This window comes from Triturus cristatus, chromosome 10 (genome assembly GCF_964204655.1).
Source record: "Triturus cristatus chromosome 10, aTriCri1.1, whole genome shotgun sequence".
Taxonomy (NCBI): domain Eukaryota; kingdom Metazoa; phylum Chordata; class Amphibia; order Caudata; family Salamandridae; genus Triturus; species Triturus cristatus.
The window spans coordinates 274961359-274978017 of record NC_140593.1 but is presented as its reverse complement, the minus strand read 5'-3'; the positions used below and the strand labels follow the sequence as shown (position 1 = coordinate 274978017).

Sequence of the window (16659 nt, the reverse complement as noted above, 5' to 3'; positions counted from 1 at the left end):
GTGGTGAATTTTAATTCTTCCTTCTTTATGGCCCATAATTAACGCTTATTGATTTCACTTCCTCAATCATTAATGGACCTACTTATTGTGAAGCGATTTCTACATGCAGTGATTCTCACATGGCGCTTCTTTACTTGTAGAATCCACTATCCCTTAGTGGATCCTCTGAGCAACTACCTGGGTGGCTCACCCCTGGCACCCTTACTTTTTGCGTACTTCCTACCTCTGGGTGAGATCCTACGCCATTTCCTAGACCGGTACACACACGTGCCTCCTCCACCCTCTCTCTCTCTTCCTCCACCCTCTGTCTCTCTACCTCTCTCTCTCTCTCTTCCTCCACCCTCTCTCTCTCTACCTCTCTTCCTCCACCCTCTCTCTGTACCTCTCTATCTCTCTCTCTCTACCTCTCTTCTTCTCTCTCTCTCTCTCTTCTTCTCTCTCTCTTTCTCTATCTACCTCTCTCTCTACCTCTCTCTCTACCTCTCTCTCTCTACCTCTGTCCCTCTACCTCTCTCTCTACCTCTACCTCTCTCTACCTCTCTACACACCTCTTTCTCTCTCTTTCTACACACCTCTCTCTCTCTCTCTCCACACAGCTCTATCTCTCTACCTCTAAATGGCAGCCGGAGCCTGATAGCACTGCTTGTCCTTAAAAACCTCGCCTTTGGGGCCTCATAAGTGTTTAACCATGCAACAGTTAATGTTGTTGCACCAAGGATATTGTGCTGCATAACTAAATACTTATAAGGTCCCTAAAGCGAGACCTATTGGCTATGCCAATGCTTGTTTTTTCTTTTAGCGTGCGCGCACACAACTCCCGCTTCTCCCCCTCCCCCACCACATACCGCATCTCACGGCCGCTCGCGCACGGCCAATGCTTGTTTTTACAGTGAGAATAGTTGTTTCACTGTGGGCCACACCCCTTTTACTTTATGGTTTGTATTTGAAATCACGACGTTTTTTCTATACACGCTGGATCTGTGAACGTCACATTGTCACAAACAAACTTGAGTAGGGACTGACACTGGATTCTTTATGTTTTTCTACAACAAGGTTCTTTTCCCTCCTTGTTCTGCACGGTCACAAGGAAACTGTCCAGACTGGGGTAATACTTCATGTTAATGGGAATTCTGTCTTCTTTCTGTATTAACTGTGACTAGTTCGGTAAATGTTCCCTTGAAAAGAGTGACCACAGGGGCTTGCAAAACCAGATGAAACAAATCCAAGTTTACTAAGATCTGATCTTCCAATGACTTCTTTGAATATCAAGTGCTGAACATTACACAACAAGCATGTGACCATTTCTTTTGTTTTCATTGCTCAAAAATTAAATGGTTCCTCATGTGACGTCCTAAGGTCAACATGAACCAGACAGCTCCCTCACTCCATCTGATTAGATCGCACAGTGTCATGTTTCAAAGCTGACGACTTAACAGCTGACAATTAAGCAATAAGCACCATACGGGGTGAACGGTCAGTAAAAAATTCCTGAGCAGGATTAAGTGCAAGACCATGGGGCTGCAGAAGACTCTATCTTCTGTCAGGAAATTATCGACTGGTAATGCCCACCTAGTGGAGATCACTGCCCTTAAAGAAGGTCAAAATGATTAGGAACAGTAGGAATTACATACAATTGCAAATGCACTGATTTTAGAAGCCAGATGCAGAACTACAAACTTTCTGCCGTGCAGCCAAGCATTTGCTGGCAAAGCTTTGTTTTTATCCCGCAGTGGATCAACGTGAATTTTGTGGGGCATACTAAAAAAAAGTGTAAAATGTTGCGACTGCACATTTCTAAAGAGAGGAAAGTGTGGGAGGGAGGACTACACCCAAGTCAAGAGAACATTTCTTGGAAAATACATAGAAGTTGGACTTGTGTGTTTTTGCCTACTTCGCTTGGCAGAGAGGAACAGTGCCCATCTGTTTCTAAGTCTAAACGGCTGATTGCAGGCAGCCCTGTAGGGGCAGGCGAATAGTGAATCTGGTGAAAGCGACCATTTTTAGGTCTCGCCTGAGCCAGCGCATGCGCTGCGCTGGCGAGACATTTAGTGAGTCGGCTTTAAAAAGCCACCACAGCTTTTTGGGTGGCATACTGCGTGCGGTTACGCGCACAGGCACGAGCAGAGGCGCCATCTGGCTTTCCTCTTGCTCTCCCAAGTGCACGCGCTTCGCCTCTATGTCTTTCTCGCCACTCCCCCTCCCCCGCCACAGAGAGAGCCCACCACAGAGCATGTCTCGCGGCCGATCGTCTTGTTTTTCAAGCGTCCCTTCCGCATTTTACCTTGCATGTTAAACTTCCTACGAAGTTGGAGCCGTCCCGCTGCATCGCTCGCGGGCACCCTTACAGTCCGCGATGGCGATCAGTTTCTGTTTTCATTTCACGCTTGCTCCCCCATCTTGGCTACAGTATATTAGAAGGTCATGTTTTATATTTACAAAACTTACGCATCCCACAACGGGCTTTAACTTCAAATATGGCAGCTTTATATTTACAAAAGAACGATTGCTGCACGCCGCAACATCACTTTAATTATGTTTTTTTGTGCAATGCGCCACAGCAAGCTTCACATTTAACATTGCGGCCCTGCCTTTGTTTTGTGCTGCACGGCTCACCTAAATTAACTTTTAAATCATTCTTTTTTCTTTACACCACAGCGCAATGTCCCGCATTAACTTTAACAATGGTAGTGGCGCTTGTTCCCCGTTCCACGCCTTGGCTACAGCTACTTAGGTCACGATTTACGGCAGATTCTCCTTACGGCAGCCGATCTATTTTTACCTTAACCAAGGCCACCTCCCCCAGCCAATATCCTGCTCTCCATACAAGGCGCCTTCAGAGCAACATTGGCGGTAGCTTGAGTCGAGAGCTCCTGCCCGCGGGAGGGCTCGAGGCTCACAACAATCCAGTGCAGGGGGCCACCACCAAGACAACAGAGGCTGCTCTCACCTAGAGGTTGTGCCGCCAGAGACCATGCAGACTGCTCCTAACTCCAAGAAAGCTCCAGAACCACTGGGAAACCCGCAACTACACCGCACAAGCCTCCGGTGGTTCTGTCGTTCCAATTGTTAGTTCGCTCGGCTCATCTGTGTACTTTTCTCCCACCCCCTATGTCTTGCACTCACCCATGTGTGTTAATGCCCCTTCTTTGTTTTGTCGCCCTGCTCTCTTGCCTGTGTACTACTTTTCTCTCCATGCTGCCCATTTTGTATACTTCTCTCCGCTCTCTGTGTTGCTCCCGGTCTTGCCCCCTATGATGTGTTGCTTCCACTCTTGCCCCCTGCGTTGTGTTGCTTCCGCTCTTGCTCCCTGCTCTCTTCCCTGTGTACTACTTTTCTCTCCATGCTGCCCATTTTGTATACTTCTCCCCGCTCTCTGTGTTGCTTCCGCTCTTGCCCCCTATGATGTGTTGCTTTCGCTCTTGCTCCCTGTGTTGTGTTGCTTCCGCTCTTGCTCCCTGTGTTGTGTTGCTTCCGCTCTTGCCCCCGTGTTGTGTTGCTTCCCCTCTTGCCCCGTGTTGGGTTGCTTCCGCTCCTGCCCCCTGTGTTGTGTTGCTTCCGCTCTTGCCCCCTGTGTTGTGTTGCTTCCTCTCTTGCCCCCTGTGTTGTGTTGCTTCCTCTCTTGCCCTGTGTTGCTATCTGTGTTCCTCATCCTCCCTGTTGCTATTCATTGACCCCCCTTTCCGTGTTGCTTCCTTGTACCCACCCTCCATGCTACTTCCTCCCTACCCACCTTCAGTGTTGCTTCCGCCCTTGCCTTTTGTGTTTCTTCCTTCAACCCGGCATTCTATGTTGCTTTCCGTGCTATAGTTTTTGATTCCCACCGCCTTTCCGTATTGCTGCATCGCTCGCGGGCACCCTTACAGCCCGCGATCGCGATCAGTTTCTGTTTTCATATCACGCTTGCTCCCCCATCATTCTGTAGGATCTGCCTCATTTGTCCCCACAAAAGGACACTGCGTGAAGCGTTCTGGCTTGCTTTTAATCCGTCGACTCTGAGGTCCGTAATCGATCTCATCATCTGTAATAGTGTTCCAGCCAGAGGCAGCCTTCTTTGCCCACTTCTGGACTACGTTGGACCTTTCCTCTTACCAAGGCAGGGGCAGGAAAATGCTGCAAAAATCTGCCCAGAATTGTTTTCACTGTGGGCGCTTGTAAAGAGCCCACTAGGTCCCATTGGTTAGGAGCAGTGGGAATGGCAGATAGCTTATTGTGTTCGGTGCATGCTACGGGGATCTGTGTGTAACACATAATTCTCAAATTCCAACGCTGGCACGGAAAATACATCTATTTCACACATTTTAATTTTATTTTGGATGTTTGAAAAAAGATTAATTATGCCGTTGTTGCCACCTCAAAGCACTTTTGGAAGATGGGCTATCAAAGGGGTTTATTTAAAGAGAATTTATGGAGAGGATGTGGTTCGTCGGCTACGCTGCCGACTTTGGTGCTGGAAACCAGAGTTCGAGCTTCGAGGTCGCGTCCACATCCTGTGATTCTGAGCCAAATCACTTAATCTCCCCGTGCCTGAATGTGTAATGTAAATACGGTGCTATGTAAAGCGCTCCAATACCTTTGGGTCGAGTTCACGCTATTTAAATATACAACAAAACAAAAAAAACTGAGGTGCTATAAAAAACAAGGAATTGCAATGCAATAGTTCTCGCAATTACGCGAGTTTGACCTATTGACATTGCAAATAACAATGCCTTTTATTTTTGTTTAAAAAAAATAAATAAAAATGCATTGTCATTTCCAATGCCAATAGCTTAACCCTACTCACCCATAGCATCTACAACAAGCATTGGCATAGTCAATAGGTCTCGCCTTTGGGACCTTTTAAGTGTTTAGCCATGCAACGTTTGATGTTGTTGCACCAAGGATATTGTGCTGCATAACTAAATACTTACAAGGTCCCAAAAGCGAGACCTATCGGCTATACCAATGCTTGTTTTAAAGATGTTGCACAGCAACGTTGGCTGCTGTGGATTACTTGGCCGGTTTTCTACTGGCACCACCGGTATTTGAATGTCTTGGCCAGTACAAAAAAAGCGAAATCACCTAAAGTCAGTATTTTTAGCCCTTCTCTGTGCACACTTCAAAAAACAAATATAAATAGTAACCACTTTTAGATGTGTTGTAGAGCTGTATTAGTGATCCCAGACTAATAATTAAAGTAAACAAGGGCAGAAAAGTCATGTTAGAAATAAACAATTTTGATTTCGTTTAAAGTCCTACTTAGGAACCTGTTTATGTAGACTCTTTAGGTCTTGCATATAATACGCGCTAACATTTCAGAAGAGTAAAGTGGGAGATCAAAAAAGCAGCATTCGGGAGAATGTAGTTTCTTCATATTAAAGAAGAAGCAATTTCAGGCGGGAGACAGACGAAATATAGACATTTTTGGCTGAAAAAATCGGGAGTCTTTCGTTTGAATCGTGTCTATTGGATTGTATGCATGCGCAAAACCTACGCGCTTTGCCAGTGCCTGTTTAAAATGTACTTCCATGTCAAGCACCTACTGACGTCACAGCTGATAAGCACATCGGGATTGGCTCGGGTGTCCCTTAATACACCAATCGTAGTCAAGTTATAATTTGGTAGTACCGCCCCCTCCCAGAAAATACCCAGAATATCTTCAACCTTGGGATTGGTTGGCGTGTGACCCGGAAGGACTAAAATTATGGACAAATGATATCCGTTAAAAGATTTGCTACCGGCTGCGGAAATGAGGCTCAGTTCACGGACGGTCCGTGTAAGTAGTGTACAGGTCGTTATCGTAGGCATGATGGTTTATAGACCACTCTAGCTTGTGTGTTTTTTAAAACGAATAAAAAAAAAAATCGACTTTTGCCCGATTTGCTACATTTATAAACTGCATACTGAGCAAAAAGCAAGGGTCCCAGCTCATGAAATCTACCGCAAACACAAAATAAATGTGTTCTCCACACTGTTATCTTTCGTTTGAAATCTAGGGGCAAAACTTCAGATATTGCGGTGGATTTGGTTACTTGACAAATCGGAGAATTCCCATCCAATAGCATGCTCCAAGTCTTCCACATAATTGCCAATTATAATGCATTTGAGTAGTGTGTATTTTTTTTATTGAGACTACATACAAACGAGCGTGTCTTATCGGCATCCGTGTGTAAGTGGGCATTCATACTGACTACTTTTCATGGGGTTGGTACTTGAAATCATGTTTTAACTACATCACATTAGATTTATACTGAACGTATAATATACTTTAGCATATCAATGATTTACCTATTTGATGTCTACTGAAATAAATATTTAGTAATTTATTAGCAATTCGTGTAACTTAATTTTATAACCTTTTTCTAGGATTTGCCGTTCACTGGTGACGGCATGAAAACCTTGATTTTGTGTTTTTTAAATATCTAGCTGGCATGCGTGAGAGAAAGGGAAGTTTTGGTTTTCAGTTAAACGTTCCATAGAGCAGAACTAAGGAGAGCGGCCCAATCCGAAGGAAGTAAAGTCTTGACTGCCGCCTTTTTTGTATTCTTCAAGATACCATGCGGAAAACCAGCATTATCTTGCCAAAACTGGAGGATTTGATTATATTGGCATTCCCTACTACCTGTCTGGGGGGGAGATTCTGAGGGTCCAAATGAGCTTACATTGTACAAATGTCTGTGTTAATTTGAAATCTTATAGGCCATCTTCTTGGCCAATCCGTCTACTTGAGTCCCTGTGGGCAAAGCCAGCCAATAGCGTCCCTTCAGTAATGCTAGTCCCAGCATTCCGAATGTTTTTTTAGGGAGTTTTATATAGTGCAAACTAGACCTGAACGTATCAGAGCGCTTTACATCAGTACCAGTTGTGTTACAGACGGACACGTTCATTTTTTAGTTCTTGCCTGAGCCTGCGCGTGCGTTGCTCTGGCGAGACATTTAGTAAGTGGGCTTTTAAAAGTCCGACCACACGCTTTTGCTGTCCTCGAGCTTGTGGTTACGTGCGCGAGCACGCACACAGCCACCATCTGGCATTCCTCGCGGCACCTTTACAGAGCGCCTCGCTCCACCCCCTCCCCCACCACAGAGCGCCTCCCTGCGATCACTTTCACGGCTGCGTTACTTTTACGGTCGCGCGGCCAATGCTTTTTCATTTTGTGCCTATATACATGTTGTGCCATTATTTCTCGGAGAGGCGTCTGCGTTCGGATATTAGATTCCCAGAGTTAAACTTGACCTTTGTAATTAATAGGTGAGCACACACTTCCATTGCTAAAGCATTACCCTCATATCGTAGTGCAAACCGTCTGCAAGATATGCATTTCCTCTCATTCGTACGTAAGTGCTTCCCCTTGCCATCCATACAAACAAATGTCTGGGATTGTACTCCCATAGACATTCCTCACTGTCACCATGCCAGCCACTAGCGAGTTGCATGCTTTGTCTCATTCCTTGCTCGTACCTCTCTTTGCAAGTGGTGAGCTTCGTAACGGAGATCATTATATTTTGGGCATTCAATCCACTCCTGTTCTCCCATTTTTGTTTAGACGTGGGTCAACCCAGCGCTCTGTACCGCTCACTGTTTCCGACACCCCTTTCACACACTTACTACTTCATGGGAGTGTCATTAGCTTTTTGCCACTCGCTACCCTCTGCTGTGTACAGGCGGCTTCTGTGGACGTCATTATATCTCTGCTCTATTCCGTCTCTCTACGTCACGTTGTGTGTCCCGTGACTCCATGGGGTCTAGAGTGCTGATGCTGCTATCTTTTAGCTAACCCCTGCCCCCATCTTGGAATTCTCGTGTCGTAGTCTTGACACTGGACCATTCTTACTGTACGTGTTCCCACTTAGGTGCCAGTTCCCGTCTGTCGTTCTTTCGGATCTCATTTTGAATTTTAAAAGAAATGTTGTTGCTGCCTATTATCTATTAGACTGACCTTCTTTTTCCAGTCATACTTTAGTCCCATCCAGTACATTTCAATGTTGCAGAGTCCTGCTCCTAGGATCATCAACCAGCCTTCTTTATATGCTTTTGAGCTGATGCCAGGGTATATCATTCAACCCTATTCGGTTACTTTTATGTCTGTACACCGACCTTTGTTCTCTTTTCAGGAGTGTAGATTTCACATCTGTCCCAACTTCTGTACCCATTTTTGGTCCTCCGCTCTGTTGCTTTTCTAAACAAGCATTGGCATAGCCAATAGGTCTTGCCTTTGGGACCTTATAAGTGTTTAGCCATGCAATAGTTGATGTTGTTGCACCAAGGATATTGTGCTGCATAACTAAATACTTATAAGGTACCAAAAGCGAGACCTATTGGCTATGCCAATGCTTGTTTTGTTAGGCACGGGGAGATTAGGGGATGTGCCCAGAATCACAGGATGTTGAGCTTCCCAGCCAAGACTCAAACCCAGTTCCCCAGCTTTGAGGTCAACCGCTCTTTCCGTTAGGCTACGCCCTCTTTACATTGCATGTTTCACTTCTTTGTTTTTTTTCTTCACAATTCCCAAGGCACTGTTTAGGCGAGGCTACTATCTTGAAGCCTGTTACCCTCCTCAGCTTTGCCACCACCTCTTCTTGACACCTCCTGTGACTGCTTCATAGTGCCATGTGAGATGTATGAGCATGGCATCTGGATGGGGGAGACGGCGGGGGGAAGAGGGAGGTCCCAATTTGACGATCTTTCAGGATGAATCTTTTTTTTAGAGTCATGTATAACAATGCAGGTAATAAGTCAGTCAGCTTAAATTTAGTGATCCTAGAATACCCTATACATCTGAGCATATGCTTCCTTCCACTCAACTTACGATATCTGTTCTTGGATTTCATCCTCCCACAGTTGTCTGGGTTTTTAGAGTCACTTTTTAGGTTGAGCCTAGACAACGCTTGCGATGTTGCGTAGCAACCTGTTGTATATGCTTTGGGAGTTGAACTCTCCCCATTGCTTTTCCTTTGTCTCTGTCAGCGTCCTTTACAAATCCTTGCTTACTAATGGGCAATCCTGCCTCTTTGTCCCTCCTTTTTGTTTCCGGTTGCCTCCTAAGGAGCACCGGCCAAGAATTATATCCTTACACTTTAGGTGTTTGTTTTCCTTTGGGGACTACTTTTCTTCTTGTCTCCCTTCCTCAGCACGGCACATGCTTCACGTCCGTTGCACGTTCAATTTGTAGTAACTGTATTTTTGATGACATTCTTAAGAGCGCGGCACACGCTTCACATCTGCCACGCTTTCCATTTGTAGAAACAGTACAAGGAATTAAGTTAATGGATTTTGATGACATTCTTAAAAATCTTATACAACATTAGGCCCCTAAAAATTCCTCAACTTTTAAATATGGCTGCTACGATTTAATAAGTCTAGTTTATTGCTGATCGCTTTAATGTTGTAGGCGTACCCTGTGTGACATTCAGGTGACGTCACAATCGCTGTTTCTTTGTGAAAACTAAAGTGATACTCGGGGCGGCGGTGGGCTACGTGAGTAGTTCTCTCCTTCCGCTCCATCGACTGTGCCCAGGTGTTTTTCTGTTCTCTCGTTGCCCAGTCAATCAATAGGGTGTCTGAGTAGTAAGGCTTAGCTGTGGTGGCCACCTTGCGCTCACTACAGGCTGCAGGGACTTGTGTTTCACCCCTGTAGATATTCATAACACAAATCTTGTAAACCAAAAGCTGGTTTAACAATGGGTTGTCTTGCTTTTGTGTTAAAATATTGGTCTCTCACGCGGTTGACTAGATTGCTGGAGGCTACAACACTTTCTCCTGGTTGTTTCCTGGGAGCTGACAGAGGCATGAAGCACTCTCTGTGTATGAAGCTTAGCGGCAGCATGTCAATCTGTCCTTTAATGTAGAGTGGGTGGATGGGTTCCTCCTGGTCGAGGGGAAAGCGGTCTGTTATGGCAACAAATTGTGGTATGATTCCATGCTCGGCAGAATGCAGTAACTTGCCCAGCCAGTTGAATGAAACACATATTAGGTTATTCATTCTGCGCTCTAGGTGTCAATGGGTGAGCTGGTGTGTGGCTGGGTGCTCTGCAGAGGAGCTGCTTGTTGTTATTATGAGTTGCGTTTGTGGGCCCCAAAGTCCCTCGTCTACCCTAATATAAGGCAGTAAAACAGCTCAGTGGGTGCAGGCGCCAATAATGACATTATCAGCACGTAGCTTTCTGTTAATATGACACTGCACATTTTTTACCCTTTGCGCAGCGCAGCACTGCTGATTTTAATATAGTGCTTGAAGACTTTTAGTAAATTATGACTAGTGTGTTTCTTGTGGCATTTCTATTATTGTGCATCCAGAGCTATTAAGTTAACCCTACCTCCTCTACTGCTTTGTGAGACATCCTAAAGAAACAAATGGTGGCAGATTAGTCTAATAATGTTCATTATTCTGCCATGAACATGGAAGGTCTTTCTGTTCTAAGGCTGTTAGAATGGGATTTAAACGCATCACCTCTCCTATGTGTTCTGTAATATGGATTTTAAACTTAGTTGTGCTGCTATATTGTCATAACTCAACACTCTCACCTACAAGGGAGGAAACAGTTAAAAGAAATACAGTGCAGCCTTTTCTCTCAGGCATGGCTATCCCTTTCTTTTTATTTTTACCTTGAGTAAGAATTTTAATGATCTGCAGAAATCATAGCTCTCACGCAGAATCATTGTAGCACTGACCCCCCAACAGTTCTTAATTTATTCAGCTATCAAGGACCTGCTAAATATTAAATCGAGAAAATAAATTAAAATTTTATAAAGTGCATGATTGCTCGAGGGCATCTTGGTGCTAGCCTAACACGGAAGGATAAAGACTATGAACTCAGCTAGGGAACAATAGGTTAAAAAGCAGAGTTTTTTTAGATTCTTTCTAAAAACGGACCGGGATGGAGAGGTCTTTAAATGAAGAGGTAAGGCTTCCCACCGTTTTGTTATAAATAAAACTTCTCCCCCCCCCCCCCCCCCCCCCATCCACCCAGAAAACATGTTTAAAGTTGGGTACTATGAGGTTGCCTGCTGAAGAGGACCAAAGTTGCCTTGAAGGAATGTATCTAACGAATTTCTTTGTCATAAAAGGCTTTAAAGGCGATGCAAAGCACCATAGTCTAGTCTCTTCTTAATTAGCAGCCAGTGGAGCTCCAGTAACGCCTTAGAGGCTGAATTGTGTCTGGGTATTCTGAGCAAATAGACAGGCTGTCGAATCCTGCGGAGTCTGTAACTTATTGAGGATCTGTTTCTGTAGATTATTGTATTGTAATTGCATTTTTATGGTGCTTACTACCCCTGACGAGGCGTCAAAGCGCTTTTCGGCGAGTGGCATGCTACTCCGGGACCCATAGAGGATTAGTGTTGAATTAGTGTAGTGAAACAGGCAAGTACATTTTAAGTGGTGGATATGTTAGTTATTTCGATTCTGTACAGACCATTGTAGTAATCTATTTTGCAAAGGGTAAGGGCGGTTAGTACTAATTTCCTCAGCGAATATGGAATAAAAAGCAGAATCTTTCTCGGAATTTTTAGCGTAAAAAGACACTAGAAGTGATTGCATTTACCTGTTTGTCGAAAGAGATGATTATCAAATGTCACACCCAGATTCTTCACCTTTGTTACTGGGGTCGGGACCGAACCAAGATTAACTGGCCACCAGTCAAGGGACCAGAAGGAGACATTGTTTCCCAGTAGTCGTACTTCAGTTTTGTCGGAATTTAGTTTTAAGCAGTTGCACGCATCCAGTTGTTAATTTATTGCATCTAGTTGCGATAATCGGTAGCTGATTCTTTGATTAAAAAAAAAAACTAAACAAAGAGGGGAGTAAAGCGGTACTGCTCGACACGAGCAGTGGAGGTGGATACGTCCTCCTTTGGTCTATAGATACAAAACAGAAAGATCCACCCTCAGACTTAAAAACCTTGTCCTCCCAGATTAAACGTGTTTCCTACAATGGTGGGAAAAACACATAGTTTGTTTAAATACCCCTCACACACGAAAAGGGCCCTTGGTGTCATGCTTCATCATAGGGGTCTTCCCGCCCCTCTGCGGGACGGGGCGTGCTACGACCTACGGCTACGCGGGAGCACTGTTGTTGTGAGACGACTATGTGTCTTGTAGGAGTGTGAGTTGAAGGGTCAGGAGTGAATGGAAAGGTGAAGTTTAAAATATACCTGGCTCGTTGGTCAATAAAGCTTTAATATATCTTTTGAGCTGGTATTATTAAAATATGGGGAAGGAGGTATGTTGCCTCAATGAGCCGTGCCTCCTACGTCTGTCAACCTGTTTCGAAGCACTCTCCTGGCTGCTTCTTCAGGACCAAAAGGATCCCTCCTACACTCGCTTAATGTGGAGCGTGATTCACTAAACTTATCTGCGATATGTGTTCGTGCAAATGAATGGTTATGTGTAGCGCATGTGAATTTTCACTGCATTATATACAATACCTAAATAGGTATCTGACATCGTTATCTGGAAGAAAAACGGCATAATATTAAAATGCAAGACAATTACATCATCCATCGTGACAAGTGGTGACCTGCAAGAAAAGAGTGATGTGTGGCAATGTACTCCTTATCGTTAATCGTAGTGAAAAATGATGATGTGTCCTGCTGTTAAAAAAGGAAAAAATTACAGTTACAGAGACAAACACACATAGAACATAAAGCACACACACTATATTAACAGACTTGATCCATTTAGTCCAACGAGTACTCGTATTACTACACATACTAGATATCCCTGTATGTCAAGCTTCTGCGGGAGAAAAATGTCTAGGAATCAAAAATGTCAACCTACTTGGTCGTAAAATATTGCCCCATGAGCCTGTTGCAGGTGGGAGGGGTGCCTGTAGTTGCAATCTAGAGAGTAGGAAAGACGAATAGGCAATTTGTTTTAAAGTGGAAGTGTCGGTCAGAGACCTAATCGATATCAAGATTGCTCCCCGGCTATGCCGTACTCACTGCTCCTGGGACACTGCCCTGACGTGTCTGGCCTCCCCGCGGCTCCGCTGAACAATGGAGCTGAGTTGGGGGTCCTTAAGTAGGACCATTAATTGTTGTTCCCGCTGGTGATTACGGGCGAAAGGTGTTACCTGTCCCAACCGGAAGGTATCCCAGAATCCCCTTGGTCGTTGTACACAAATGCGCCAACCTCTGGGTCGCTGTACGCTACTGCGCCAACCTCTGCCGTCACATTGCGCATCCCAGTAATGACCCGGAAGTGATACAAAGTGAGGTTGACGCCGTGCTTGATTGAGACTAGACTGCCAACCTGAATTGTGTATAATGCTGAAATAAAGGAAATCGGTTATGCCAGACTTAACAAAGTATAGACGGCACATGGTTACCTGAATCGGAGTTGGTGCATCATTGGCCTTACACCCTCAAGTGTCAAAAAACTTAAAAAGTAGATCTATCAAGATACAGATATGGTTCCAAAGGGAAGTGTTAGTATACTTGACAGAGGTCCCGTGCTTTATTAGATGACAGGGTTATTTACTCCAGTCGCATGATCAGCAAAAAATGAAGACATGTATCTTGCACAGGCCTCATTTATAATCAGCAAGGTGTGGGTGTGCACTGTGTTGATTGTGCGTGTTCTATCAAGACCCTCGTGCCATAACTATTGGTGCCAGGGGGCAGTTACTGATGCCAGGGGTTGGGTACCCTGGGGGCAGTTATTTATGCCGGGGGGGTTGTATAGTTCCCAACGGCCTACAACACAGCTCTTGTGTTTTTCCAGAACGAGGTGGTCAGGTAGGTCACAAGAGGAAGAAAAAATGGAAAACCTCTAGGTTATATTTTAGTGTACATGGCAGTGTAGGTACATATATAAACTAGGGACAGGTAGTTTCCTGAGGAGAACTGGTTCCATGTTATATCGTCATTGAGCCCATTGGTGTGTGTTCCAAGGCAGAACACCCACCGCTGTTCTTTTTCGAAAAGGCCGCTCTCGCCATCCAGTTGTCAATTGCGGTCCATTTCAAGTCCTCCACCCCGTGTTTGCTGGTCAGGTAGTGGGTCGACATCTTGGTTGGTCTTCTCCCGCAACGAATGTTGCTCCTGTGCTCCCCAATGCAAACCTTGATGGGTCTGGTGGTCATTCCTATGTACTCCAGGCCACACGGGCAGGTGATCATATACACAACATTCTTGCTGTTGCAATTCGTAAAACCTCTTTGTTCCCACTCGCTACCATTTCAGAATTTTATGAGCTTGCTCCTGCAGGTTAAGTGGCATGTACTGCAGTTGCCACACGGGTGATGACCCTGCACTGGTGGCGGAGTTATCCTGGGTCTAGTGTGGACGAGCATGTCCTTCAAATTTCTTCCTCTCCTGTGTGCGAACATGGGTTCAGGGATGTTCAGTTGGCAGCAGTGGAGGAGTCTCCAGTGCTGGTTAACAATTTTCGTAATCTGGTTTGAATGTGTGTTAAACGTGGTTACACAGATGGGTCTCTCTTCCTGCTCAACGGTAACCCTGTCCTCCAACAGGGAGTCCCTGTTATTGTTTCTTGCCATCTTCATAGCCTTGTCGATGACTCTTTTGGGGTAATTTCATTTCAAAAGTTTAGTTTGCAGGTCAGATGCCTGGCTCCTGAAATCCCGTAGTTCTGTACAATTTCTGCGGAGGAATTGTCCGTAGGGAAGATTCTCCCTGAGATGGCATGGATGAAAGCTGTTATATAGAAGTAAGCAGTTCTTTGCTGTTGCTTTAAAATGTGTCGTTATTTTCAGCGTCCCTTCATCTGGATATATGTTGAGGTCCAAAAAAAACAGGTTGTCTCGTGAGGTTGTGCTCGTGGATTTTAGAAAATTGTTCTGCTGATTTAGCCAATTCATGAAGGCTTCCGTAGACTGGATGTCCCCATCCCATATCACTAGGACATCATCGATGTACCGTTTCCAAGTTTTTATATGACGGAAGAAGGGGTTGCTGGCATTCAGGATTTTCTTTGTCTCTAGATGGTACACATAGAGACCAGCTATGCTGGGAGCAAAAGTGCTCCCCATGCTGGTCCCGTGTTTCTGTTGGTAGAAGGTGTCCTCATACATGAAGTAATTCTTCGTGAGTGCTAACGATACGCACTACATCACCACACTTCGTGGTGTTTGATATTCCCATTTGGTAGAGAATAATACTTCCTCAATAATGGTCAGTGTCTCATCATGTGGGAGGCTCGTATGCAGGCTCTCCACATCGAGTCCGATGAGGAAGTTCTTCTCGGGGTCAAACTCAACATCCTGGAGTAGTTGCAGAACAGTCTTGGTGTCTGTCAAGTAGGTTCCTGTGGCTTGGACCAGACGACTGAGAAACACATCTGCGAATTTAGACAGAGGTTCTAGAATGAAATCTATCCCAGAGACAATCTGGATTCCTGGTGGTTGCCCAAGATTCTTGTGAATCTTGGGTATGGTGTAAAAGTAAGGGACTCTTGGGGACTTCTTTGTAAGAAATTCCGCCTCTTTTTTTTAGAGACCCAATTATGGGCCACTGCCTCTTCTACCATGGTGGCTATTCGGCTTCTAATGGATTCTGTGGGGTCATCGCGGATGATCTCATAGTTCCTGCGGTCATCAAGGAGTTTCATACATTCGTCATCGTAGGCGGTAGCTGACTGTATAACAATCACCCCGCCTTTGTCAGCTGGTTTTATGACGATGTTTCTATTTAGTGACAGTTGGCGTATTGCCTCCTTTTTTTCCCCTCGATGTATTTTGGAAAGTTGTGTTTTCTTGTGTAGAGATGTTCTGCATTTCCTCCATCACAGCTTTTTCAAATGCCAGTAGTTCCACGGGGAGTGTGAAATTCAGGGGGGGGGGGGGGGGGGGCGAAGGTCGACTTGACACGCAGGCCTGTATCCTTATCTTCTCCCTCTGGTTTCTCTTTGTCTTTGAAGAAGGCTTTTAATTTCAGTTTGCTGATGAATTCTTTCAACTCTGCACATGTTTTGAATTTGTCTATCCAGTTTATAGGTACAAATCCCAGTCCTCTCTCTAGGACTTATCCTTGTGTCTGTGTTAGATGGTAGTCCGTCAAGTTCACCACCAAGTTTATCGCCTGCTGGTCGATGGTTGGGCGTTCGTCGCACCAGTCATGCTCCTCGTTGAGACTTGTGGTGTCTCGTCCTCTGGGGTGGACCAGTGGACATCGTTACCTCTCCGGTTCCTGCCTCTCCGTGGTCCCTGGCGTGCCCCTAAAAAAGGCAGAGACCATAATAATTGTAATCGTACTCCTGCTGGGGGTACCCAGTGTTGATATGGTCCCCCCCCATAGACGGAGGACCATAAGGGTATGGTGGAAAAGATGGTGGTCCTTGGTAATTACTCCACCCCCCTCCTTCTTGGGTTGAGTGGGCCCTGGTATTGTCCGGCCGCTTCCTCTGCTGGTGTTGGAATAGTCCGATCCTGTGTCTGATGTTTCACCATCCGAACTCTGGTCTTGGTTTTGGTTTTTAGGTCTCGCCTGGCGATAGCAGCCCATGCGTTGCTCTTGCCATACGAGTGCCTTTTGCAATCCATTCTCCCAAAGGCTTACATGCACGCGTCTGCATGGACAAAGATGGCTCCTCTCGCCATTTGTCCACAGCAAACAGCATGCGCGTGTCCGTAGGGACTGTGGACAGTCCCACGCCATTTTGTTGCGATCGCTTTCACTTTCACGGCCGCTTGTTTTACCTTGCTCTGTGTTGTTACCAGGAGGGTTC

The 16659-nt window shown here is 45.3% G+C and overlaps 1 protein-coding gene across 3 annotated transcripts in view; it reads left to right on the top strand.

Annotated features, from left to right (window-relative positions):
- Positions 1 to 5614: 5614 nt before the first annotated feature.
- The window catches only part of GATAD1 (GATA zinc finger domain containing 1), a 154350-nt gene continuing 143305 nt past the window's right edge, over positions 5615 to 16659 (top strand). For 2 of the 3 annotated variants that reach the window (XR_014970052.1, XM_085631067.1), the window contains exon 1: positions 5615 to 5752. Coding sequence is in view for 1 of the 3 variants with exons in the window: in XM_085631067.1 (XP_085487193.1) it covers positions 5726 to 5752 (27 nt within the window). In the remaining 2 variants the exon portion in view is untranslated. The remainder of the gene's footprint in view (positions 5753 to 16659) is intronic. The other variant, XM_085631068.1, reaches the window with a different exon arrangement.